Raw genomic sequence first — 27,571 nt, 5'->3', positions numbered from 1 at the left:
GAAACTCCAAAACCCCCATCTTGGCTATAACCTAACCTCACTAGGACAAACACCCTTGCTCAGAATCTTTTTTCCATGGATGACTTCACCGGGTTGAAAGCCTCTCTATGTCCCTCAGTACATTCATCGACCCCCATCTACAATCCATTCAACAACCACTTGTCCGATGTTGCACTACTTGAGAACCATTGGCCATCTTTGCTCCTATTCATACATCCGTCAATGCACGTGGAATCTTCTCCTTTCAAAAACCACTACAAGTTGCAGTTGCGCATTCAATCATCCAAACAATTGTTTTCTTTTCAGATGCAACTTTTCAGCCCCAACTTTACTATTCTTACGCATGACTTTCCATCAGCTTTCAAACAACTCTGTAGTGCCATGGTGCTCTGTAATCTTGCAGGTTTTAAATCAATTTGCATTAATTAAATTTAAGTTAGGGATGTAATGCAAATGCCCCACTCCACATCCTACTGGTAAATCAAGATATAAGATCTTGGGGGCCTCTCAATTGTTGACGCAATAGAGAGTACATCTATGAGGTTTAAACCTTGGTTTTATGCACTACATGCAAGAAGCCCCACCATTTCTGAATTTAAGCAAGGGATGTATTCCTAAACCTGTGAGGTTTGGACCTTGGTTGTAGGCACTACAAAACAATTAGGAGATTTTAATTTGCATTTTATCCTCAATCAAAGTCCGCTTTCTCATTAACATGAAAAAGTATAATTTAAAATTATTTGATTGGTCTAAATAGGAACACATCGACCCAGCCTAAAGTCATGACTCTTGGCCTTGAAGTTGAGGGGTGATCCAATTTCAATTTCACCAATCAAATCATCACTCTTATAAGCAAAATGAACTTGCAGAAGGAGAGCAGCAAATTACTTAAAGGAAAGCAGTGGTTCACATCAAAACGAAGCAATATGTGGCCATGAGAGGTGATTTTAAGGGAGTTTAGAGAGCAACTTTCACTGATTCTGTAGGAACTCAGAATTGAGGTATGTGGAAAAAGAAGAAACTTCATGAGAAAAGCGCATTTTGTCTCCTTATTTTGATGTGAATTCTTGATCAAGTTGGTATAGTAAGAGAAAAGGTTGATTTAGGTGCAGTTTCATATCATGTAAGCTTTCAGATTTCCTTCATTTCATTTATATTTATCAATTTTGTGAGCTTAATGTAATTTCTCCTTTGTTTTAGCAAGGTGATTTTTGAGGAAGGAAATGCATCGAGAACAAAAGATGGTGGCAAGGTCAAGTTCGAAACTTCAAGTAGAAAGATATTGAGGACAAGAAAGATGATGCTCGAAGTTGAAAGTGCAAACTCAAGGCAAGATCAAGATGGAGTTCAAGAAAACAAAGAACAATGAGAAAGCAAAATCAGAGTCTATAAATGAAAGAAAATTTTCACAAACTTGAATTTCCTCATTAAATCCAAGTTCATTCTAGAGGATCTAGTTAAATGAAAATTTTCATCACTTCAAAAGATCAAGGTCAAGGCGTTGAAAGAGGCATCAAGTTTGGAGGCATAAGAAAGTTCAAAATCAAGGCAATGAGAAAATTTCCAAGAACAAAGATGAAGACAATTTGAGAAGATGAAGCAATTTGGGAATGCACCATCACAGCTGAAGGCATGATATGTTGAGTATCAAAAGATATTTTCTCATCATCAAAGAATTCTCAAGTCTATAAGATAAAGATGTTGAAGTGTTCTAGTAATGAGAAAATTTCCAAGAACAAAGATGGAGAAAATTTGAGAAGATGAAGCAATTTGAGAATACGCCACCACAACTACAAGCTTGATATGTTGAGTATCAAAAGATTTTTCTCATAACCAAGGAATTCATCAAGTCTATGAGATAAAGATGTTTAAGTGGCACCCACTTGTCTTCAATCAATCAGAAAATTTCAGGTTTAATGTGTTCAAACACTTTCAATCATATTATGCCAAATGTACCTGTGGAAGGCATCTAGTGCCTCTACCTTATCTATTTTCTCATTGGCTTTCAAAAGCATTGTAATTTTCTTATCAACCCACAAGGTAGTGCCTATATGTAATGGGATGATAGTGTGGTAACCCTAATTAGGTTTTGTGATGGGTTAATCTTGGCCCTTGATCTTCGCCCTTCATTGCACTTAAACAACTATAAAAAGGCAAGGGCCTTCTCAATTGTAAAGATTTAGATTCATTGAAGAGGAGATTACATTAGTTTTAGAGTAGGAGGAGACTTGTTGAAATCGTTTCCATAGTACTATCAAAGTAATTGTTGATTCATTTATGGTCTTTATAGTGGATTACTTGTGTTGCTTTGGAGTATTGCATGGTTTCTTCAATTCCTCGCTTAGATTAAATTTCATTTCATGTTGAGTAGAAGTATATGGATGGAAGATATTGTTGAATGGTAATTAATGGTGAAGTTAGCATCCATACCTTTTGGTGCTTGGTGATTGTTAGTAACAATGCAAGGTTAATCTAGTCTTTAATTGTCATTAATTGGGCCTAAATTGCAACTATTTGACTTCTATTATAGATGATCATTTAGATTGTACCTTCATGGAGTATTTGAATGAGTTTAGGCAATGTGAAAACCTAGTTGACATGGGGAAGCAAGGATTGGTTAGAGACTCACCCCATTATCAGCATTGTCTCACATTCTTAGAGTTAAACAGAATTCCTAAACCCTTTCTCCTTTGAAGTTGTTAAAGTATTTGATAGCTATTAATCGAACAACATAAGCCCCTTTGTGATACACAAAATATCACATCATAAACTTGAGTGAAAGTCCACAATAACGAGGGAACATTGAGGGTATCTCATTTGATCATACAAATTGGTATATATTGTTTAGCATATGAGCATCCTTATTCAAGAGAGACTTGGAGATTTTGTGTTTTGTTTGGAATACTAAGTATTCGAATTTGCATGTTGTAACGTAACACAACTCACATCAACACTTCCCAAGATTGCTTGTCCTCAAGCAATTTTAAATTTGGATGATCAGAGATCTTGACTCCTTCCCAAGTGGCATCTTCTCTATGTAGAACCTTCCATTAACTTGATTTCTTGCATATCAAGGATGGCTTCAAGCTCCAAAATTATATTGCCTTCATCAAGCAAAGGAGATTTTCAACATAGAGTGATATGTTGTCCCAATACCTTCTTGAGGCAAGATGCATGGAAGATATTACCAATTGTGCTATTTTCCAGCAGCTTGATTTCATAAGCAACCTCGTCTATCCTTTTTAAAATCTTGTATCACCCACACAATCTAGATTTGAGTTTCTTGGCTCCACTTACTTTGATTGATAATTGCTTATAGGGTTCTAGCTTAGAAAACTAGGTTGCCAACTTCAAATGTCCTTTAAGTCCTTCAATCAGCATACATATTTTGTTGGTTTTGCACCTAGCGCAAAAAACTATTTAGCTCCTACTATGTGACTTTCGGTGAGGAATAAATCTTCAAATGAAGTTGCCTCATACACATACAAGGACTTGAAAGGACTCGTTCCTATTGACATATAATGGGTGGAGTTATAATAAAATTCTCCGGAGTGTAACCATTTGATCCATGCATTTTGTTGTCTTCAAATATAGTTCCTTAGGTATCCTTCCAACCATTTGTTAGCAATAATAAAGATCTTCCAATCTGCAGAAATGTATGTTAAGGCATCAGCTACAATGTTGTCTTCCCCTTCATATATTCTATGTCAAAAGCAATAAATGTGCAACTTGCTGACACATTTTTGTAGTCAATCATTTAATTCTGATCTAGGGAAAACCTTAGGCTGATGTGCTTAGTTTTAACAATGACCTTACATTTGGCAAAATTTGGCTAGCGCATGCATAATGGCTACAGTTTGTCATTAAAGTTTGTCTTCTATAAGCATGTGACTTTTGAATGCAACCAGGATTTTGTTTTGCACTAGCATTGTTAGAATGCCTTCTCTGGAAGCATCACACTCTAATTTGAAGGATAATGTAAAGTCAAGAATGGATAGAAATGTTAATTTTATAAAAGGTAACTCTGATATCATACCGATCTGAATTTGCAGATTGAACAGATCCAATATATGCATGAAGTATCCCTGAATGAACAGGCCTATATAATTGGTCATTGTCTTCATTATGATCGGCATCTCCTTGGAGCACTTTTGTTAAAGTCTAAATGCATAAACATAGTTAGTTTAATTACTAACTAATTGCCATCCATAAGAGACGCCAATTTTACGTAAACAATTTGTAGAGGGCCGACCTAGAGAGGCTAAGGACATGCCCCTTGGGTGTTATATGTGTGTGTGTTTGTGTGTGTGTGTGTGTGTGTGTGTATGTGTGTGTGTGTGTGTGGTGTGAATGTGGATAAAGGACACACATCGAAATACAAGTCTGCTCTTTTAGCATTTACTGCCTTATACGATTTATAGCAGAGATAAACATTTTATTGCAGAACTATACATCATAGCAAGAACACTTAATATAATGTCTAGTATATATAAGGACCATCTCCGCCAAGAGTACAGGTATTATATCAGTATTGATTAATCAGAGTTTGCAGAAATCTTACATGGTATCAAAGCTCTGGGAATCGAACCTTGGCTCTGCAAATTGATAATCAGATTTAAAAACATATCTAAGCAAACATCCATCTACCTTCAATGGCCAATGCAATCAGACCCAAAGACAGGTTTGATGGAAAAGAACACTTGGTTGCATGGAAATTCAGAATTATGATGACTCTTGAAGACAATGATGTAATACAGTTTGTTGATAAGGAATCCAAGCAACCTAATGCTGATCCTCATAAAACTATTTGAATTAAAGGAGATAGGAAAGCCATGAAAATCATATTAAATGGAGTTTAAAATGAAATAGCACCTATACTAATGAAACATCACACAGCATTTAATATGATGAGTGCATTATTAAATGCATATGAGGTTAACAATGCAACTAGAATCCTTGCACTAAAAAAGCAACTAAATTATATAAAAATAAGGAAGGGAGAATCTATGAATTCATACTTCCTAAGGGTGGCTAGTCTAAGAGATGAACTTACAAGTATAGGGACCATAATTGTAGACAAAGAGTTGTCACTTATGGCTATAGATGGGTTACCGGATTCATGGGAAACATTCTCACAAAGAGTAAGTGCTAGAGACAAACTTCCAGACTTCAATAGACTTAAAGGAGATTGCCTTCAAGAAGAATCTAGGCAACTCAAGAAAGGAGGGGAATTGAAAACTGAAGATGAAGAACTTCATGTTCTCAACACAAATTCCTACAAAGTTAAGAAGAAGCACTTCAAGAAGAAGAAGGCTCGTCAAAGAAATGCCAAACCTAAGAGAGATCTATCCAAGGTAAAATTCTTCAAATGTGAGAAATTTGGACACTATAAATGAAATTGCCCAGAGAATACAAAGCAACAAGTAAATTGTACAAACATTACTAGGAAAGAGGAAAACTATGATCCTGAGAAACGTGTATTGTATTCAGCACTATCAAATGAAGTATCAAGCAAAGCATGGGTAATTGATAGTGGATCATCTTGACACATTACAGGATACAAAGAAGTATTAAACTCGATATTAGAAGAAGTTAATGACGAAGTTACCATAGGTGATAATTCCACTCATTCTGTCAAAGGAATTGGGAACTACACCTTTCAACTAAAGTCGGGTATTTCTCTTCATCTCAAAAGAGTACTCTATGTACCAGGAATCAAGAGAACTCTAGTCTCTGTTACAGCACTTGAAGATGGTGAACATAAGGTTGCATTTATAGACAGTAAAGTAATGACCTAGTCTAAGAACTCTTCATTTAAGAAATCAAAGTTGATTGGTCAAAGAAAGGGACACTTGTATGAATTAAATATCGAACCTATTCAAGCCTTAATCCATGAAGCTACTATTATAAACAAAGTGTGGCATAGAAGGTTAGGGCACCTAAACTTCAAAACCTTATTAACTATTGGAGGAGATGGTTACTAGTTTACCTAAGTTGAACAAAGATCATTCAAGCATATGCAAAGGATGTGCACTAGGTAAGAACTTCAAAAGTCTATTTCAAAATAGCACTAGAAAAACAAACAATGTTTTAGAATTAGTCAACTCTGATTTATGTGGACCTATGTCTGTTCCTTCTTGCAACATTTTTGTACTATATACTCTTTATGGATGACTTCTCTAGGAAGACATGGATTTACTTCTTGAAATGTAAAAAATTAGAAGAAATTCTTAAAAGATTTAAAGAATTCAAAGCCTTAACTGAAAACCTATCAGTACATAACTCTTAGGTCTGATAATGGAGGGGAATATACTTCAGATTTGTTTAAAAAAATTTGTAAAGAAGCAAGAATTAAGAGGGAGTATATTGTTCCTTATAATCCTCAGCAAACTGGGGTAGTAGAAAGGAAGAATAGGACAATTATAGAAGCAGCAAGAGCTATGATACTTAATCTAAACTTAGAATTTTATCTTTGGGCAGAAGCCTCATGTATTGCTATCTATATTCAAAACAGAAGTCCTCACTCTCACTTTAGAGATAAAACTCCTGAAGAAGTCTTTTTTGAGGTTAAACCAAATATAAGTCATCTTAGCATATTTGAGTGCGCTGTATACATACATGTTCCAAAAGAAAAGAGAACTAAGTTAAAGCTTTCCAGAAGGAAAGGCATTTTTGTCAGGCATAGTGAATCCTCCAAAGCATATAGAGTTTACATACTTGGTCAGAAAAACATTGTACTTAGTAGGGATGTAATATTTGAAGAAGATTTAGCATTCAAAATAGCGTTAAGTTCTGAAGATACTTCACATACACCTATTTTTGAAGAAAATCATGAACCTGAGTTTCAGAGGGAGAACATTGAAGAAATTGAAGGTGAAATACAAAATCTTAATCTTGAGGAAACTCAAAGTTCTAAGAAAAGACCACTTTGGGCCTCTAAGACTATAGAAGAAGCACAGGACTTCTCTACACTAGAAAGAACCTTCAGAGAAAGCAAAAGACCCAATAGATTCTCTAGCTATGATGCAAACATGAGTGATTTCTCTAAATCAGAACCAACCAATGTTTCAGATGCTATTAAACATACAACTTAGAAGGATGCTATGACAAAAGAATACCAATCCATTATTAAGAACGATGCTAGGGTAATTGTTTCAAGGCCTAAGGAAAAATCTGTTGTTTCTTCTAATGGATATTTAAAATCATGCATGCTGTTGACGGTAGCATTGAAAAATATAAAGCCAGATTCGTAACCAGAGGATTCTCTCAGAAGGAGGGAATTGATTATGAAGAAACCTTTGCTCCAGTTGCCAGATACACCTTTATAAGAGCAGTCCTAGCTATTGCAGCATCGAAGGGATTGAAAGTACATCAGATGGATGTGAAAACAACATTGCTGAATGGAAAAATTACAGAAGAGGTATATTTGGAACAACCTAAAGGATTTGAAACTCATACTCCTAAAATCTTTGTTTGTAGACTCAAGAAAGCTCTCTATCGGCTTAAACAGGCTCCCAGGGCATGGTCTGAAAGAATCGATCCATATCTCACCAATTTAGGATTCTCTAAGAATGAAGCTGATCCAAATCTCTAAGAAGATATGATAATTTTGATACTATATGTTTATGATTTACTAATAACAAGTGATGATCATCTTATAGATCAATGCAGGATAGATCTAATCAAAGAATTTGATATGAAAGATTTAGGACTTACTTCATTACTTCCTAGGATTGGAAGCATGGCAGAACTCCGACAACATCATAGTTAATCAAGGAAAGTATACATTAGACATCTTGACGAGATTTGGAATGGGGAACTGCAAACCTATGTCTTCTCCAATGGAGACTAATCTACACGAACTTAAGGAAGCAGCAACAGAATCACCCTACATAGATTCTACTATTTACAGACAGATGATTGGGTCTCTTATGTACTTGGTAAATACAAGACCTAATATTTGCTATGTTCTTAATGCCTTAAGTCAGTTTATGTGTGAGCCAAAGGAGATTCACCTGGTTGCAATTAAACACATTATGAGATACTTACAAGGCACTCTTAACCTTGGGCCTAAGTATAAGAAAGTTGACTTAAACTGTAATATCCCGAACAAGATATTTACTGGTATTACCTTTAAACAATACACTCAGAAATAAACCTTGCAGATAATTTCCGGCACATTCAAAGAAACCAATAGAAATTCCAATCAAATCACTTTTCTCAAGTATAACAATCAGATTCGGATGTAAGCAAAGGTGGAACACAATGCTAGAATAAAATCAGAAGTTTCTCCAAATGAATACAGCCGTTATTTCACAATAACATTCAGAATATCAACATGCAACCATGCATTACAAACTGGTATGATAAAATCAGAAACTCTTATAAATCTCTAAACAATGATATTGCCTTTTACAACCGCAATATAACACCCGGCAACTAAACGTTATTGTATTATACAACATCAATACAATAACCAATACATAGAAAAACCAATCCTAAATATAGAATTCAACAATTGGATTTGAATGAAAGGATAAGAACCTGTAAGCTCAATGAGACACCTGAAATGATATCTCCCCTGACAATGGGTTTTCGTCCACTGCCTGCCTGCACGAGGGGCTACGTCCTCACACTGGTTGAAAGCTAAAGCTTCTTGAAAACTCTCACAAGAGAGAACTGGAAATCTGAATAGTAAATCAACCATATCCAACAATGAGCCACTTTCTCCTTTTAAAATACAAACCAAGACTCTTCGGCTCCTCTTTGGTTTTCGTCTTATTCCCCTTGCCCCTTTGTCCTTAATATAACATTAAATCGACCTTTTTTTTAATATTTTGGGCCTAAGTCTCAGAGTCAATTTAATATTGCATGAAATAAGACTTCAATATTTTCTAATGTTCCAAAAGGGAACATTACAAATCTCCCCTCTTTAAAATTGCTTGTCCTCAAGCAATTCGTACTAGGATCCCATACGAATCTGCAGGCAGCCCTATAATCCAAACTGAAAACAATGTTGGCCAAACTGCGAAGCCAAATGTTTCTCTGCAATCTATCTCTCAACCGAATCCCTGGATCCCATATAATTCTCTAAAAAAACTCAACACCTGCACCTGTAAACTGCTCAACACTGATCAACACCATGACCACAATAAAATCCTCATCCAACCAAGGATACAACCAGCCAACACTTGGATCCCCGTTCAACCAATACATCGTGTCAAACCTATCGCCACCTGGATCCCAAAACAATCGAACCCCACATCCATTCGCCATATAGAGGTAAAAATACCTAGTAGCGTCCATAACACAACATCTCTCTACAACTTTCACTAAACTCCCATGGATGTGATAACTAACCAAAACATCATGCCAACTGACACCATAGTCGTCCTGTAACCATGTAACCATAAGAGAACTTTGTGACATAGAAGTATCAAACCATGTTGGATACATATTAACATGATGTATAACCGACAGCTTTCCCTGCAAGTAATCCCCCACAAACAACTGAGTTGGATGCTTGCATCCACTAATCCCACCTTCCGAAGATGGTGAATACCCATCCCACAAAGGATGATATAATTCTGAAACCAACCCACACCGATGCATCATCAAGTCCTCCGTGCGAGGGTCAAAAGAAAAATTATGAGCACTCCTCACTGTGTATTCACGATAAAATGCTCCAACCTCTGTCAATGACTCATCACTAAAAACACTTGAATCAAGCAACTGATCCCTATGACTTTGAAAATCAACAAGCCGGCATCCAAAATCAGCTGTGTGGAAAGAAATGACAGATTTGCTTCTAGGAGATGGAAACAAATCAACATGAGAGCTATACTCCCAACCTGTTGACACTCTGTGAATGCCCCGCGTGGATGACGGAATAGCATCGTGTACTACCACACAACTCTCAGGAAAATCCACCAGTGTGACACAAGAGCTACCAGTAAATTGTCCTGCATCAACTGTCACGATACTAACCTCAGCAGAACTCGATACAACTAGTGCTTCTCTATTGTCCTCCACCAAGGTACTCGTCCCAGCTGAAACCTTTGTAACTATATCTGTGATAGATGTAACCACATCCCCACTACAACCCGTGGATATAAGATCCTCATCAGCTGCCTCTGTATGTAACTGTACTATATCTATAGCTAGTGGAGACTGTGCCAAACTCAACTCCTCTATAAGCTTCTCAATCTATAATTGTGACTCTTGAAGGGCCAACGGGGCACTCTGCAATGAGTCAAATGTCACATCAAGCTCATGAGTGAGCTTATCAATCTTCTCCTCACTTCCCTACAATGCAACATAACAAATGCGATCCCATTCGAGAAGAAAATCTCTATCTACAAGTAGTTGTAGGTAATTTTGTTTCATCATTCCAATCACTTCTCGAAGTGCATGTGTCTCTGCAAGGGAAAAAACATTATCACCATGCTCATCTGTCAAAGGAGTACTCCAACCATAGGTGGCCAACATTTGACGAGCAACATCAAAATGCTTAACGGTTGTGGCAACCATCCTGTCATTAACTTTCAATTGGCTTGCTAGATGATGATCCCCTTGTGACGAAATATTTCCACACAAATCTTCCCCTTTGTCATTCGCACTGTGATATGAAGTTGAATCAATGTCACTCACCATATAAGCGGCATCGTGTATGCTATCATCTAGGCACACCCCAATATCTAAGGTCCTATTGCTATGCACCTCATAGGATGGCTCAATTGGCGAGGTAGAAGCTGCTGATATAATAGTATCTTCACAAATTTCCACTTCCAAGGTGATTGCGTGTCCATCCACATCATTATCTTGGGATTCATTGCCATCAAATAAATTTTTTGATTTGTTTTCCAAGATCTGATTTTTGCTCTTTATAAGATCAGCTGTATGATGGTCACTAACTGCTGGAAATTCATCATAGAGGCCTCGAGATACTATAGAGATCTCTTGTTCCTCTTTCTCTTCATTCTGTGATGTAGTCCTCTTAAAAATGGAAACCATACATCGTGCCACTTTGTCTAGTTTTGCAAGATCTGAAATCAAATTATTCATCCTTTTTTGATTTTCATCCAACCTTCTCAAACTTTGTTTAAGCTTCTCCATATTCTTGTCCCACTGCTTCTAGGTACTTGAAGTAAACATGATTAACTAACTGATTCAATGCCTGAACATTCAAGAACAGTCATGAACAATTGCCCAGGGTCTGAAAAATAATAATCTCTGCAAGTTCTGATCACAGAGTTCTGAAACTATAACCGGTAATTTGTCAAATAAATCACAGAACCTTCTGAGATAAAATTCCAAAACCACTGTAATGTTCTGCATGAGGGTTTACTAATCGGATGCTGATTTGGATGTATATTTACTGTTGAAGGAATTTCGTCCACAATTCATAAACAATCTGAATATATCACTGTCTCAGCATTAAAGGAAACTTCCAGCTCACACACAAGTTCAGAACTTATATTTGGTAAGTGTCATCAAAGAGATCACGAATTTCAGACCTTCTAACAAGTTTTTCCGATTGCAAAAGTAAATGACCGTGTCTAACTTATGACTAATATCAGCAAATGTTGGCCTTTTTTGCAGGGTCTTTGTCCCAGCATTGCTCAATCAGCTCTTGCAAGTCTTGGGGATAGTGTCTTGGAGACTTTGAACTCAGGTCTCTTATCCTCATAAGCATAGGCTCTTGCAGCTTCTATACGAGACTCTGATGCACATGGTTGACATCCTTCAATCATCTCTTGCAAAATTAGAGCAAAAGAAAAGACATCCACTTTGGTGTCATATGCTTCTTCTCAACTAACCTCTGCAACAGTATACCTCCAAGAAGTCCCACTCAATTTGGATGATCCATCTTCTTTGAGTGTTCTGGTTGACACCCTTAGCAGCTTGCTTATTCCAAAATCAGCAACTTAAGATGCCCCGAATCATCCCATAGTATATTTCTGGTAATTTAGAGGGCTTAAGATCACGATGAATAATTGGTGCTGGCTTATTCTCGTGTAAATAATTCATTCCCCTATAAGAGAACCGACGACCATCATAAATGACTTTCACATCATAACCTCGGATTTGGTTCCACCGTTGACACAAACCAAAAATAACAAAAACTACCAATTACACCACCCATCTGTCAACTATAGCTGAGAGCCCGAGCGTTTTAAAGGAAAACCGACTCCTGCAGTGGTTATGGATGATGTTGTGACACCTGGACGTAACTTGTCTTGTGTGAGTCGACCCATGGGCTGATGTAGGGAAGGCGGTTTCAATTCTATCGACTGGGCAATCGTTATTTATGAAAAAGTATCCTTTGAGTACTTACGGTACGGAAATTCTGCCTTTACTAAGTAGCAATGCCACGTCTTCCTTTACCCGTCTGATGATTTATCATGCCACGGTTTATATTGTTTTGCTGAGTAATAACATCCCACGCGAATACCCCAATTCCTTGTCGCCGAGTTTATCCAATGATTGCAACCACTTCCAAGATCATTTGAGCGTTAAGCTCGAACTTCAAATATTATTCATGGCACTACCTGATAGCATTGACAATTAAATTAAGAGGCATTGTTCTCGAACTTTATTGATCCCTGACATGTCCTCGTGTCATCGCTCAAGCATTCGTTTGAACAGTGATATTTGCCCTTTACCATACATATGCAAATCTGAATTACCATTCACATTTTCAATATCACTCCTTTCGAGAGACTGGCTTCTTTATTTGAATGATGCCATTCTATGGGAGATCTTCTTAGCTACACATTTCCGGCATTACCATCTGGGGACGGTTTCTTGAATAATGATTCCTGACTTCTATCGACACGTATTCCTTTCAAACCTTAACTGATGGATATTGTCTTGGGAAGGTTTCTTGTATCCCTGGTGTATGCCAAAGAAAACGTTTATACTGCAGAATTTATCTCCTCCATTCTCCAATGTGATGCCAACTCACTAGTCTCCCTTCTTACTGTTTATGCCCCCTGCGAATAGCTGTTCTCAGATAACAGAAGTCGTCAGCCAAAGCACTGTAATAATCATGTGAAGTTAAATGGAGAAGAACCCGCATCTGGAGCTCCCTTCTACCACGCTACTACTGACATTGCTTCCTTCCAACTATATGTTGCCGTTGAAGGTAGTGGTTGTGTTCAACCCACAAGAATGGATACCATACGATCAATCTATGGTCATCACTCTTCCGACGACCTGTGCCTTCACTGTTGGTGTGTGGAATAAAGGAACCCAACTGGAGGAAAAATGGATTCACAACTCCTAACGCATTCCACTGGAACAAATACTGCCGGATCACCACGTATGACAGTAGCTACTTCCAACACGCTGCCTAATAAAGAGGGTGATTTTGGAGCCCCGAAAACAACTATTGGTTCAAACCCAAAAGTGCCCTCCAGACCTTTATTGGTTTGCCAATATTGCAGACCTGTGGGACTTCCAGTAATGGCCTTGGCTGTGACAAACTTAAATATAGAACCACTCACTACCCTTATACATAGAAATAAGATAATCTGATTCACACTCTGAAGTCCGACTATACTTACCTTTCAGAGTCAGAGCCTTCTTGCTTGCAACTCTTTAGTATTGGATAAGTATGGATTGGCTTAATATTAACCTTCAGCATGCCATCCTCGTTTTTGTCCAGGCTCTCCAGAAAATCAGAAGGCACCCCAACCAGATCTGAATCCTTGAATAAAGATAACAATTCTCCTCGCTCAAATTGCAGACAAATGTATTACACAGTTTTCGTATTCTTGCTTTTAATCGGTAGGTTAGGGGTCTGTTTCAGAGTTACTGTAAACTTAATTATGTGTCGTGGTACACAATAAACCTGATACTCAAAATAAATCTTCCCCAAAATACACGAATGGAAAGTTGATCTCGACTCCTTAAACTTCTAATATTCCAGAAATCTCTCCAGACTATTATAAATACTACTGTTATAGAACTTCACAGGCTGGCAAGACCTTTGGCTCTAATACCACTGTAATATCCCGAACAGGATATTTACTGGTATTACCTTTAAACAATACACTCAGAAATAAACCTTGCAGATAATTTCTGGCACATTCAAAGGAACCAATAGAAATTCCAATCAAATCACTTTTCTCAGGTATAACAATTAGATTCGGATATAAGCAAAGGTGGAACACAATGCTAGAATAAAATCAGAAGTTTCTCCAAATGAATACAGCCGTTATTTCACAATAACATTCAGAATATCAATATGCAACCATACATTACAAACTGGTATGATAAAATCATAAACTCTTATAAATCTCTAAACAATGATATTGCCTTTTACAACCGCAATATAACACCCGACAACTAAACGTTATTGTGTTATACAACAACAATACAATAACCAATACATAGAAAAACCAATCCTAAATATAGAATTCAACAATTGGATTTGAATGAAAGGATAAGAACCTGTAAGCTCAATGAGACACCTGAAATGATATCTCCCCTGACAATGGGTTTTCATCCACTGCCTGCCTGCACGAGGGGCTACCTCCTCACACTGGCTAAAAGCTGAAGCTTCCTGAAAACTCTCACAAGAGAGAACTGGAAATCTAAATAGTAAATCAACCATATCCAACAATGAGCCACTTTCTCCTTTTAAAACACAAACCAAGACTCTTCGGCTCCTCTTTGGTTTTCGTCTTATTCCCCAATTCCCCTTGCCCCTTTGTCCTTAATATAACATTAAATCGACCTTTTTCTTAATATTTTGGGCCTAAGTCTCAGAGTCAATTTAATATTGCATGAAATAAGACTTCAATATTTTCTAATGTTCCAAAAGGGAACATTACATAAACTTACATGGATTCGCAGACTTAGATTGAGGTGGAAGTGTTACTGATAGAAAAAGAACTTCAGGATGTTGATTTAGTTTAGGCTCAGCAATGATATCATGGATATGCAAAAAGCAAGTCATCAGTAGCACAGAGTTCCATAAATCTCACTATCATTCACTGTGATAATCAGAGTTCCACCAAGCTTTCTGTGAATCCAGTTTTTCATGAAAGATCCAAGCATATTGAAAATTCCTTACCATTATGTAAGAGATATGGTAGACAGGAAAACTGTCAAGTTAGAAGACATTTGCACTACAGATCAGACATTATATATTCTTACCAAACCTCTCTCTCGAGTGAAGATAGATCACTTCAGAAAAGGATTGGTATGGTTGAATTATAATACATTTGTATTCTTTAATTATCAATGAAATAATTTTGTATTAAAATTATTACTGTCAGGCTATTGACTGTTATGGGCTTCACCATTTGTGTTCATTATCGAAGAGGTGACAATCTCTGAGATAATGAACACTTGTATAAAAAACATTATGAGAGATAACGATCTCTGAGATAATGTGTTGAACAATAGAGAACTACTGTCAGATCTCGATGAGTTCAAGATCACATTGTGATGTAGACATTTCTATGCTTGAGTCACAACTTGGATAAAGGAACAATTTAATCATTCTCTGGATTTTATCCTGTGCACTAGCAAATCTTAACCCTGGATCATATTGTGATGTAGGCTTGTCAATACCTATGAGTCACAACTTGGATAAAGAAAGCATTTAATCATTCTCCAGGTTTTATCTTGTGTATTGGTAGATCTTAACTCAGGATCATATTGTGATGTAGGCTTGTCAGTACCTATGAGTCACAACATGGATAAAGGAAGAATTTAATCACCATCTGGACTTTATCCTGTATATTGCATCCCATGCAATACTATTATCACAAGTATAAGTCATATCCCAGATATAGTAATGTGGCATAGTATCATGTGTTAAATGATACCACATGCTTAGAAGATTCAGATAGATAGAGTATCAATCTATGCTTATTCATTATAATTGATGATGCTAGATATGTTATCTTTCAATATGATTATCAAGTTAAGAGGGAGTGTTAGTTTTATAAAAGGTAACTCTAATATCATACCGATCTGAATTTGCAGATCAAATAGATCCAATATATGCATGAAATATCCCTAAATGAACAGGCCTATATAATTGGTTATTCTCTTCATTATGATCAACATCTCCTTGGGGCACTTTTGTTAAAGTCTAAATGTATAAACATAGTTAGTTTAACTACTAACTAATTGCAATCCATAAGAGACGCCGATCTTATGAAAACAATTTGTATAGGGCCAACCTAGAGAGGGACATGTCCTTTCTAAGGACATGCCCCTTGGGTGTTTTATATATATATATATATATATATATATATATATATATATATATATAGGGTGTGAATGTGGATAAAGGACACACATCAAAATACAGGTCTGCCCCTTCAGCATTTAATGCCTTATACGATTATAGCAGAGATAAACATTTTATTGCAGAACTATACATCATAGCAAGAACACTTAATATACTGTCCGGTATATATAAAGACCATCTCCAGCAAGAGTAAAGGTATTATATCAGTATTGATTAATCAGAGTTTGCAGAAATCTTACAAGAAAGGGAAAAGAACTCATGACCTCTTTTAATGATTACAAAAGCTTGTTGGGTTTCTTCATTCCATGTATAGAATTTCCTTTTGAGGAGGACTTTTCAAGTATCATGCATTGAGCAGCCCACTTGACTTAACCAATGTCTAATGGTTCTTTCCATCCTTCTGGCTGATATTACCCTTGGGGATTTGTTAAATAATCCATGTAAGATTACTTCTTGTCTATTATGTTGAAAAACAAGTTTCAGTTTTTGGAAGTCTCTATAGAATCATCCTGAGAGTGCATGCAGTGGACACTCAAGACTACATTTGTGCCTCCAATATTCACAGCAAGAAGTCTTCTTTAATTGGGTGCCTTCACAAGGTGATGCATAGTTGTCGAGTCCTTCTTGTACATAAGGTAGTAGATCCATCAGCCATGGCAACCTTGAAGCCCTCAAAACTATTTTACTTCTAGATTTATTCTTGTAACCAATCTTTTCTCAATAAAGTTGTGTGTTGCACTACTATCCACCACGATGGTCACCTTTTGTCACTTTTGAAACACTATGAAATTGAAAGGGAGTGTACTTGGCTGCTTTAAGATTGCAGCTAAGCTTCCATATCATTTCCCATCGAACCTTCTTTTGCTTGGATTTTCTCTTTCCGATTCTCATACTTCTTCATCAAAGAATGCATCTATGTTGTGTACTGACCTCTTTTGGTACACTTGTGTCTTAGATCCCATTTTCTCTACAATAGAAACAACATATACCCTTTCTTTGACATTCTGGCCTTCTTCCCAAATAAGCTATGTTTGAGCGGATGGTGCCTTTTGTTGCTAGTTTCCTTTGAAGGTTGTTTGGGTTTTTGGTTTTGAAGGAATACTTTTGAGGTAACCTTTATCCTTTAGTTTTGTGGTTTCAAGTTGTAGCGCTTTTTGATTTGCATCTTGGAGGGATGTAGAAGCACGGGCACTTACTAAGCCATGAATGGATTCTGGTAGTCCCTATATAAATTGGTAAGTTTGTATACTTTTGGTAATCTTAGGGACCTTGATTGAGATCCTGTTTTGCCATAGTCTTCTACAAACCTTCGTTGTCTTAATTGATTCAATTCTTCAAATATCTCCCAAGGCGCCTTTGGTCAAACCTTTTGGTGAGTTTTTGGGTGTCCATGGCTATATTTGGGTGACCTTCAGCAATGATACCATGATGCCACCAATCAGGTCTGACTCCTTTTAAGTGTAGGATAGCAAATTTGATGGTGTATTCTTTGGTCACTGCATTAAGGGAAAAGTAACTAACATTGGGACCCAAAAGCAAGTTGTGTTTATCCTAACTCATTAAAGATTGGAAGTCATTTATATACTCTACGGTGATTCTTGTGTGAGCATCACACAAATCCCTAAAGGGAATATTTCTTCGAATTTCTTGACCCAAATTGGAACAAGTTGTCACATCCATCAAAATCATTTTCAAGTAGACTACTTCTCTAAGTAAGAATGTTGGTCTACTTAGCATAGGTGTTGATTCTTGAATGTCCTATGGTGATTTTCCAAGTGGTTAGAGATTACATCATTCCCATTATTTTTTGTTTATCTAAGAGTACTGTTTGTGTTGTTCATATTTTGAAGGGTTTGCAGGAGTAACTGGGTTGTCTTAATAATTTGCTCCATGAAAACTTCCGTTGTTTTTTTTTCTTATTCAATGAAAGCCCTCTAATCTTCTCCCAACTGTTCACCCATTGTATTATTTTAAGTAGATTTATTGCTTTCTGCAAGTTTCCTTCTTTCTTTCCAATGCCCTTTTGAGTCCTTTGGACTGATTGCATCAACTACTTTCCTTAATCATCAAGTTGTCAAGATCAAGGCTCTAATACTATTATGATTTCCCTCCTCCCTCTTAAGGCTCCACTTGCAATTTTCCCAAGACAACAATTCCAACTCAAGTCTGAAGAACATAACTCGATTTCGAATTTTACTCTACACAGATATTGTTAGTCATAAAACAAGATTTTCAACATCATATATATAATAAAATCAATTAACTATTAAGCAATTTCCCTTTGGGAGTAAAATTAGAAATTTCAGGAAATGTATGCCAACCACAGTTTCTAGGGGAAGTTTCCTTGTACTACAAAAGCATGTATACACCTCAGTCCATCTATTGCGGGTTGGCATACTTTGACTCTCAAGACCAAGGGCACTTATCTGCTCCCCTGGCCCGTGAAATCCATTGTAAGTTGGAATATTTGGGAAATTCCCAAAGCCCAAGGGGACTCATTTTCCCTTTAGCCGATGGTGTTTGGTAGGATAATAAGTCAACTCCATCCCTCAAGCCACCTTGGAGATATCACACACTCCTTGATCACCTCCCAACCCATTAGTGTTGTATCATGAAGTGGTGCACTAAATAAGATACCTAAGGATTTCCTTCCTCAACAAGCCTTGGAGCACTCATTTGCCTCCAAGCCCACAAACCTAAAACGTGTGGCGTCATGCTTGCTACAAATCAGGACAACTCTCCCAACACCGATGACTCAAAAGGCTAAAAACACCTTTCTATCTACAATTCTAGACTATAATTAGTTTACAGTTATAAAATTCAATATAATAATCCAGCACTATTTATTCATAAATCAGAATAACATATTATATACCACATGCAGTAATTTATTATTTTTATTTTTATTTAAAGCTGGAATAATACTTATATTTTATTAACCTTTAAAATATTTCCCACATTGTTGTGTACACTGTGACATGCAATTATCCTGAAGCTAAAAACTCCTCTAAATTCTGGCTAAATGACTTCAACAGAGCATATGCAACATGCAAAAAATCAAGCAGTTCACATGCAGAATGCTCTCTCACTCCTGAGAAAGATAGACAGTCGCTGCATCCATCAAAGAGAGAATAAAGGACAAAATAAAAATATTTCTCCACAAGATTGAGCACATGAATTGCTATACGGCCAATAAATAACCACTGATGAAAACGCACACAAATAGAGAGCAGCACAAGTTTATTCAACAGAACAAGAATTGAGAACACAACACAGAAAATATTCTCCAGACAGATGAGACAAACAAATAATCAAGAAATATATTATAAAGCAAGCTGATAACAAACAGATAATTCTTTGGCTTGAAAACATGGTAGCTGAACTAAGAAAGGTTTGCAAGCCAGTCTAGCCTTTGTTCTCCTTGCCTTCAGCAAGTGGAATAACCATTAGCTCATGACTAGGCAAGTTCAAAACTCAAAAAGAAATATTGCTCAACAATTGTATTTGGATATATTTGATATTTCTTTTCCAGATGCTAAAGGGCACTCCTGTGGTTCACATTGGATGTAAATTAACACAAGAACTTCTGGTCCCATTGACTATCTGTAGAATCTCTTTGCAGATAAGCTTCTTGATTTATTTCTGCAATTTGGTGCAATGATATGGCTATAGTTGCATGCAGATGAATTACAACAAAACAGAAAGCAAGAACATGATCCACGTAAATTACAGTGCACCAAGTCATCATTATATTGCAACATCTAGAGTTGAGTTAAGGTTTAAAATACAGTTCAAAGATGTATTTTGAAACAAATGGCTTACCTCAAAGTCCACAAAAGCAACTGGCATACCACCTTTAGTCTGCATTTTCATCATCTTGAAGCCCTTGAACCTATTCAAGTAAAAATTAAAAATATAGAATCAGAAGTTTAGACTTTAATAGTGCGAAAATAAACTGTGCGGTCCAAGACAGGCCAAAACAAAGACATTGAGTTGATATTTGACAATTATCAGGGTATACACAAATAATCCATTACCATGCTCCCATTACAAGAAGTATAATAACTTTCCAGCCTACTAGAGATTACCTCGAAAGCACAGAACCCAATTCTGCCTCAGTGCAAGTTGGACCTAAGTTAGCAACAAACAGAGTTGAACAAGGTGGATTGCTCCCGGGTTGTCCCTGAAAAACCCACCATTATGATTCCCCAGTATTATCCAACATTGTCCTACTTAATAAAACAATAAATGAAAAGAATCTAATGAACAGAATCACATAATCTAACTTAATCTCAAGATCTAAGGTATATAAAAATTGGAGACTTTTATGGTTACAAAATCAAAATGCAATCTGAAATGGCAGTCCCCGCACATTCTAGAAACCAAAACAGCATATAATGGCTAATTTTTAATTTAAAAATGTCTCTCTTGAAAAACACAGTACGTTTGTAGCAAACAATAGAGCCTAAACTTAAGGCAATCAATTTAACTGCTCTTTGCTATGATGTGGAGCCTAATCAAACTCGGAGGTTTATTCGACGCAGTTTCCCCCAAGATTATTTATACAGGGATTTGGGGACAGCGCCCCCAAGACAGAGTCAAGGGACAGCACCCCTTGCGGGGTCATGGGGTAATGCCCCAAATGCGCTCCCTAACACAATATAGGGTGGGGTTGAGGGGCAACGCCCCCGCAGGGGTTTTTGGCCCCGAAGCCAAAAATTACCCTACTATTGTAAAGGGCGTTGGCTGCTATTTTCCATTGGACGACTTAATCTAGCCTTAATTTTGTAAGCGGCAAAAACTTGTATAAAATGGCTTAGGGTTAGGGGTTTCATAATGTGTGGCTAAGTCACAAGATTAGCCGAATTTCATCCTTTTGATTCGAATTTCAGCGAATTTTAACTCTTTCCGAATGTCATCCGAATTTTATGAATTTTAATATAATACTGTAATTTAATATAATATTATTTAATTTTAAACTAATATTGAGTTATTTAGTTAAACTATTTAACAATGTTAAACTATTTTAACACTTTTGTGGATATATTAGTAATATCTAAAAATATATAAATATATATAACTAAAATTTAATGTCGAATTTTTTTTCCCAAACTTTTACCCTTGTCGGATTTCGTTCGAATTTTATGATCGACGAACTTGAATTCAAATTCGAACCTTGTGACTTAGATGTGTGGTGATATTATAGCTTCTTGCGGCGGTAGTGAGCTATAAGGAATTGCAAATTGTAATCACTGGATAATAATAATATTGGACTTGATGTTGGTGGACGTAGCCTAGGGATTGGGTGAACCACGTTAAATTTTTTTGTCTTGTGTTCTCTTTTGTGTGATCTTTTATTTTCTATTATTGGTTATATTTGCATGTAACTGTTATTTCTATTCATGGTTAATCCTAACACTCTAGTATGCACTTTGCATCTCCATTTCCATCGTTCACCTATCTTTTCTTTCATTTCACTTAAGTTTAAAAATTCACCCCATGGTGTTAAGAGGACTTGCTCTCAATGGGGAGGCAATGGCCCCTCAAGAAGTTCACACTCAGGCAACCTTTGAAAGATAAAGAACTCCTAGGCAGCAGTAGGATAAGGAAAAACCATATTGTTGAAGTTTTGTAGCTTCAGTCAAATGATTTCTCGTGAAGATATGTATATGTATATATGTATATATATAAGAGGCGTATATGTATACTTAAATATATTTTATACATATCTATATTAATATTATTTATATATTTGAGAAAGAGATATTATACATACATACATACATACATACATACATACATACATATATATATATATATAATTTGTATATATGTAATTATAATGATTGTCATTATGAATGGACATGTCCCATGAAGGGACACGTCTATTTGTATCTCATTTTTCATATAAATGAGTGATTGTAGCATTTGGAAAGCACATGCCAAATACATGACAGTGCTTAGTACATTTGCAGCGATCCCAAAAAACTAACATGGTATCAGAGAAAGACTGCAAATGGAAAATGGACTCTGTCGAGCATTCAATAGAATTTGTGACTACCAAAGTATGTAGGTTACAAAGAGGTCATTGTCAGAAGAACCCAGTAATTCGTACAGATTATATTGGAGATCAAGTAAATAAAACAGAGAGGTATCAGGTGTACATGGAACAATAACATAACTAATACCTGTAACCTGATAAAAGAAAAAATTTGTTGTCTTATTCTAGAAAGTTTATGGTGGCTTCATTGCGAAAGTAGTAGAAGATTCTATAAATTAAATGTTGTGCCATGAAAATTATTAGGCGCTTGCGTTTCACACATGGTAATACTTATAGCCCGCACTCGACTTCAGCATTTTTTGTTTATTAAATTTTAATTGAGGAAGAAACATGGATCAGAATTTCATACGACTGGCATGATGCCATTTTGAACCCAATTTGTCAGGGGTCCCTGTGTTCCAAGTATTGAGTAGGCGGTGTTGACAAATCAAAGAACGCAGCCAAATGGGGACTGCTAAATTGCAGGTCCGCATTGGATTGGACTTGAGGAACACAAGCCCTTTCACATGAGATATAATTGCTTAGTGCCAGCTAAATTTGGCCCTTCGATTTCTCAGCAAGGGAATGGCAATGTGTTGTAGAAAGTGCCATTTTGTCAATGTACTGGCACTGTGGGATTACACGTTGCCCAAGGCGTTCCTCATTTCGTCACCAATCAGAGGACCTTTTTCAAACAAGTTTGAAGGTTGTTATTTCTTTGACATTGTGCTAAACAAACCAAATCAGGGAGATCAACAAAGGTCAGATGGGAAGTAAGCGGGTCGGGACCCATAAAAGTCAACCATCTTTGAAACACTACAGATGACCATTAATTCATTCAACAAAACACAAATTATGATTGCAAAGAACTGTTCAAGTAAACACATCAAGTTTGGATAGGATGTTTTGACATATAATTTAGAAATTTATATTTCAAATTTAGTGCAAGACGACATGTGTCAGAGAGACAGAGATAACATAATCATGTGCGAAGCCATGACGGAGGAAATAATGATGTTGGAGGATAAAGCTTGATTGCTACTTATGGAGGATGGGCAAACATCGAAGCAAGCAGTCGCACTTGCAAGGAGTTAAGGGAGGACGATGAGGTATACATCAACACATAATCAGTAAAGTGACTACGAAAGTATCTCGGTGATCTCTACCTTTAGCATACCATCATAACATTATATCGTTCACAGGTAGGGAATAGGTATAGTAGAATTAATATTAAAGAATATGATGTTTATGAGGCTAGATTATATACGATATATATGATGTTATTAGGAAAATCAAAAATATATATATTGGGTGTGATACATAAGATATTAATACTATATTCATATCATTAATTAGTATAGTATAATACTATATTCAATATTATAAATCATTTTTTTATATTATATTGAGAATATAAATCTAAATATGTGATCTCTAGTAATGGACATATATGTCTTTCAATATCATAATCAATTTGACAATAAAATATGTATATATAAATAAAGGAAATAAATGAAAGAATTAGATAATATAATTTCTTTGACATTCTTTATAAGGAAGATACCAGGAATGTAATTAATCAGGTATCTATGAGAGCATTAATCTATCAGCAATGCCAAAGTAGATCAAATATTGTCTAAAGGGCAATACCCTTTGACTACATAAGTATTTTTAAAGCAAAATTTCTAAGTACATATTCCTAATGATGTAAATCTCTCTTATTTGTGTTTCTATTACAAGAGTTATTTGTCTTGATCTTTTACTCCGAGTATGTTCTTGCAAGAAAGGGGAGATTAATATCAAATTCAAAGGGAGTCTAACAATTCATTAGAGGCACTAGACAAAGAGAGTGAGAAAATAGAGGATATGTTTCAGTTAAATTGAGAGAATCTGACATCTAACACTTCATCAGAGGTAACTTTGAACGAGGAGCTCAAAAGTTGATATCAAATTTGAAGGGAGTTTTGACACCTTATTGGAAATACCCTTGACAAGGAGGTCAGAAGGCTGGTGTTTCTTTGTGAAGAAATTCCAAGTGCAATCCCTTGTAATGCATTACACTCTATGAGAGATAAGTTTGAAATAAAAACTGTATTCTCTAATATGGTTCATGGAGGATGTCATGACAACATCTATGGTGACTTCATGTAAATTTTTTGTGTGTGTATGGGCTTGTCCCCCTGTGTATATCATGAGGAAGTGACGACTTCCAAATGATTATCACTTGTATTTGCAAAAGTTATTGAATGGTGACGATCTTAAAATAACTTAATTTTCTATTATGATGGATATCTTACAATGTCTATGCAAATCATGATAGATTATACTTTGCATGGTGCATGTCTATATGGTAAGCATTATGAGAATACATGTGCATACCTTATAAACATTTTTTGAGTACACGGTGAATGTTACGCAAATTGATGTTCTGGGGGGCCATTACATGAAGTAGTTGGTGAATATCATGTGACTTGATATTCTGGAAGGCCAATACTCATGATGTCAAATGTGATAGCAAACATTTTTGGTGAATATCTTGCATCTCAACATTTTGGAAGGCCATTACTCAAAGAGTATTTAGTGAATATCATTGATATTCTAGGAGACCAATACTCATGATATCAAATGTGATATCAAACATTTTTCAGTAATTGGTGAATTTTGAATGTTAATATTCTGGGAGACCAATACTCATGATATCAGATGTGATATCAAACCTTATTTGAGTACTTGGTGAATATTGAATGTTAATATTCTGGGAGACCAATACTCATGATATCAAAATATTACTTAGAGCATTTGGTGAATATCATGTGTTGATATTCTGGAAGACCAAACGACTACTCATGATCAAAATGTGAATATCTTCTGATCAAAGATATCCTTAAAACTTACCAATGGTGTAATATATGTCTTGTGTTTATCCTCCTTAGCTAAGAGGGAATGTTGAAGTTTTGTAACTTCAATCGGATGACTTCTAGTATAGTTAAAATATATATATATATATATAAATCATTCTCAAACATATAAATAATAATATAGATATGTTTGTAAATATATATTCTAGTGTAGTTATATATATATATATATATATATATATATATATATATATATATATATATGAGAGATGTATATATACACTCGAATATATATTTATATACATATCTATAATATTATTATTTATACGTTTGAGAAAGAGATATTATATATATATATATATATAATGATTGTCATTATGAATGAACACGTCCCATGAAGGGACCTGTCTATTCATATCTCATTCTCCATATAAATGAGTGATTGTCGCATTTGGAAAACACATACCAAATACATGGCAGCGCTTAGTACATTTGCAGCGATCCCGGAAAACTAACACATGTACAAGAAGTTTATGTATTTCATCTCCCACTACACTAATCAAGTTGTATCCAGCTGAACATCCCATTTTCAAAAGCATATAGCAATTATCTTCAAAAGAAACCCCTATCAAAGTCTCCTTTTCAATGGTGAAAATAGAAAAACGTATTGTCAAATATAGATCACCAAAGAATGCACTCTGACAGATTAATTGAAGCTTTTTGTGAAAATGCCCAGGTTCTGAGTTGAAGAAAACTGGTAGCCAAGCAGATCTGGTAATTTACTGGTTGTTTCCTTGTTGCTTTTGCTTCTAGATTTCAGACAGACTTCAGTGGTATCTTACTTTCTCTAAATATAACAAGTGGTATTTATGAGACATTAGATTTTAGTTTACAACGATAAAAATCTTTCCAAAAAACAGTGCTAGTATGCAAAAATATCTTTCACTCTGTGAATATTGGCAGTCTTCTTTATATCGAATTAGGGTAGTCTGACCTAAGCTCCCCAAACAGCCAGGCATTCTCATTTATGCAAGAATGTGTTAATCTAAGTCTAGATCAATGACACTCAAGGAAAACCATTCTAGATATGGAAGCCATATAATAGAAGCAACATCTGCATTATGAGAACATTCCTAGTTGTCATGAGTGGTGACAATTGGCAAGGGTGCGCCCATCTGATCTTCCACGTGATCACTAGGATAACTTTAAAGTGATTCCAATGGTGAATGATAAAATATTAGGCACCACTTATAAGACCCTGAAACTGCATAATATGCAAGAGTATATCGGTCAAAAGTACAAATTTCAGGAAGCCTAGAATAAATAAAAGGATGAGAATAAATCTTCTAAATACTTCCATCCTATTGGTGTGTACAGGTGTTTAACATAGCTAATTCACCGTCTCAGTTCTAATCACACTAGTTACTTAAAATTTACTTAGGGTATACACATAATAGTTATACCTTCATGTCCCAAGTCACAATGTCTTAACTCGGTTTATATAAAAGGGGCTCTCTTTGTATTCTCAATCATCCTAATCTATCATGATCCATTATCATTGTACCATTTTTGTATTTTTCGATAGAATAGCATTATTCCCTTACATTAGAACTCTTGTATGCTTTCATAAAGTCCTAGATGTTGAAGATTGTAGCTGTGATAGAGATCTTTATCTCTATTTTAGGAAATACGGTCATAATTACCATTATGGTCACCTTAGGCTGAAGAGGACTTTTGTGATAATAATTGACATGATATTAAACATGGAGACATGTCTTTCGACATGCATTGAGGCATGCATATGGAAATAAAAAGAGTTGTGTTTTTGGAGTTGAAGAGACCTTTAGTTATGTAATGAAGAGTCTCTCTATTCTTTATATATTGTATCAAGCGAAAAGCATTGTACACTTTGAACATTTTTCTTGATAAATACAAGTGGAAGTGGAAGGGTTTTCCCAGCATAATTTTACGTGTCACTTGTATCTATTTTGCTCTTCCTTAATGCTGTTTACCATTTATTTCTGGGCAAAATTTAACACTAGATCTTTGGTGGCTAAATCTTCAACAAATTTTGATTTACGATGGTATAAAGGTTTCCAAACCAATTCTTACATGGTATCAAAGCTTATAAGATTGCTTTTTGTAAGACATTATTGAGGGGGTCTAAGATTGCAAATCATTATAGAATGTTGAAAAGTTGAGTATGTTCTTGTCTTGTACTAAATGATGTCTGGGTGAATCTAAGAAACTTCGTAGGAATACAAGAACTGGGGGGGTTTCCTCATTGTAGCTTGTTATTGTAAGTTCAATTTGGAGCATGTTAGTACCAATCTAAGGTCACACTGAGCTATGCATGTCCAGGAAAGTCAATATAGCTTTTTGATTTGTGTGAATTGGACA

The 27,571-nt window shown here is 35.8% G+C and overlaps 1 protein-coding gene across 1 annotated transcript in view; it reads right to left on the bottom strand.

Moving 5' to 3' along the window:
- Positions 1-27,571, bottom strand: part of LOC149550877 (uncharacterized) — a 156,048-nt gene that overhangs the window by 33,893 nt on the left and 94,584 nt on the right. The window contains exons 8-9 of the mRNA XM_089786458.1: positions 20,362-20,456; positions 20,096-20,165 (exon numbers count right to left, since the gene is read on the bottom strand). Coding sequence (XP_089642584.1) covers positions 20,096-20,165; positions 20,362-20,456 — 165 coding nt within the window. The remainder of the gene's footprint in view (positions 1-20,095; positions 20,166-20,361; positions 20,457-27,571) is intronic.

Source organism: Cupressus sempervirens, chromosome 6 (assembly GCF_028749045.1).
Source record: "Cupressus sempervirens isolate cs-2001-9-10 chromosome 6, ASM2874904v1, whole genome shotgun sequence".
Lineage (NCBI taxonomy): Eukaryota > Viridiplantae > Streptophyta > Pinopsida > Cupressales > Cupressaceae > Cupressus > Cupressus sempervirens.
The sequence above is the reverse complement of the archived record's forward strand: the minus strand, read 5'-3'. Positions and strand labels throughout refer to the sequence as shown.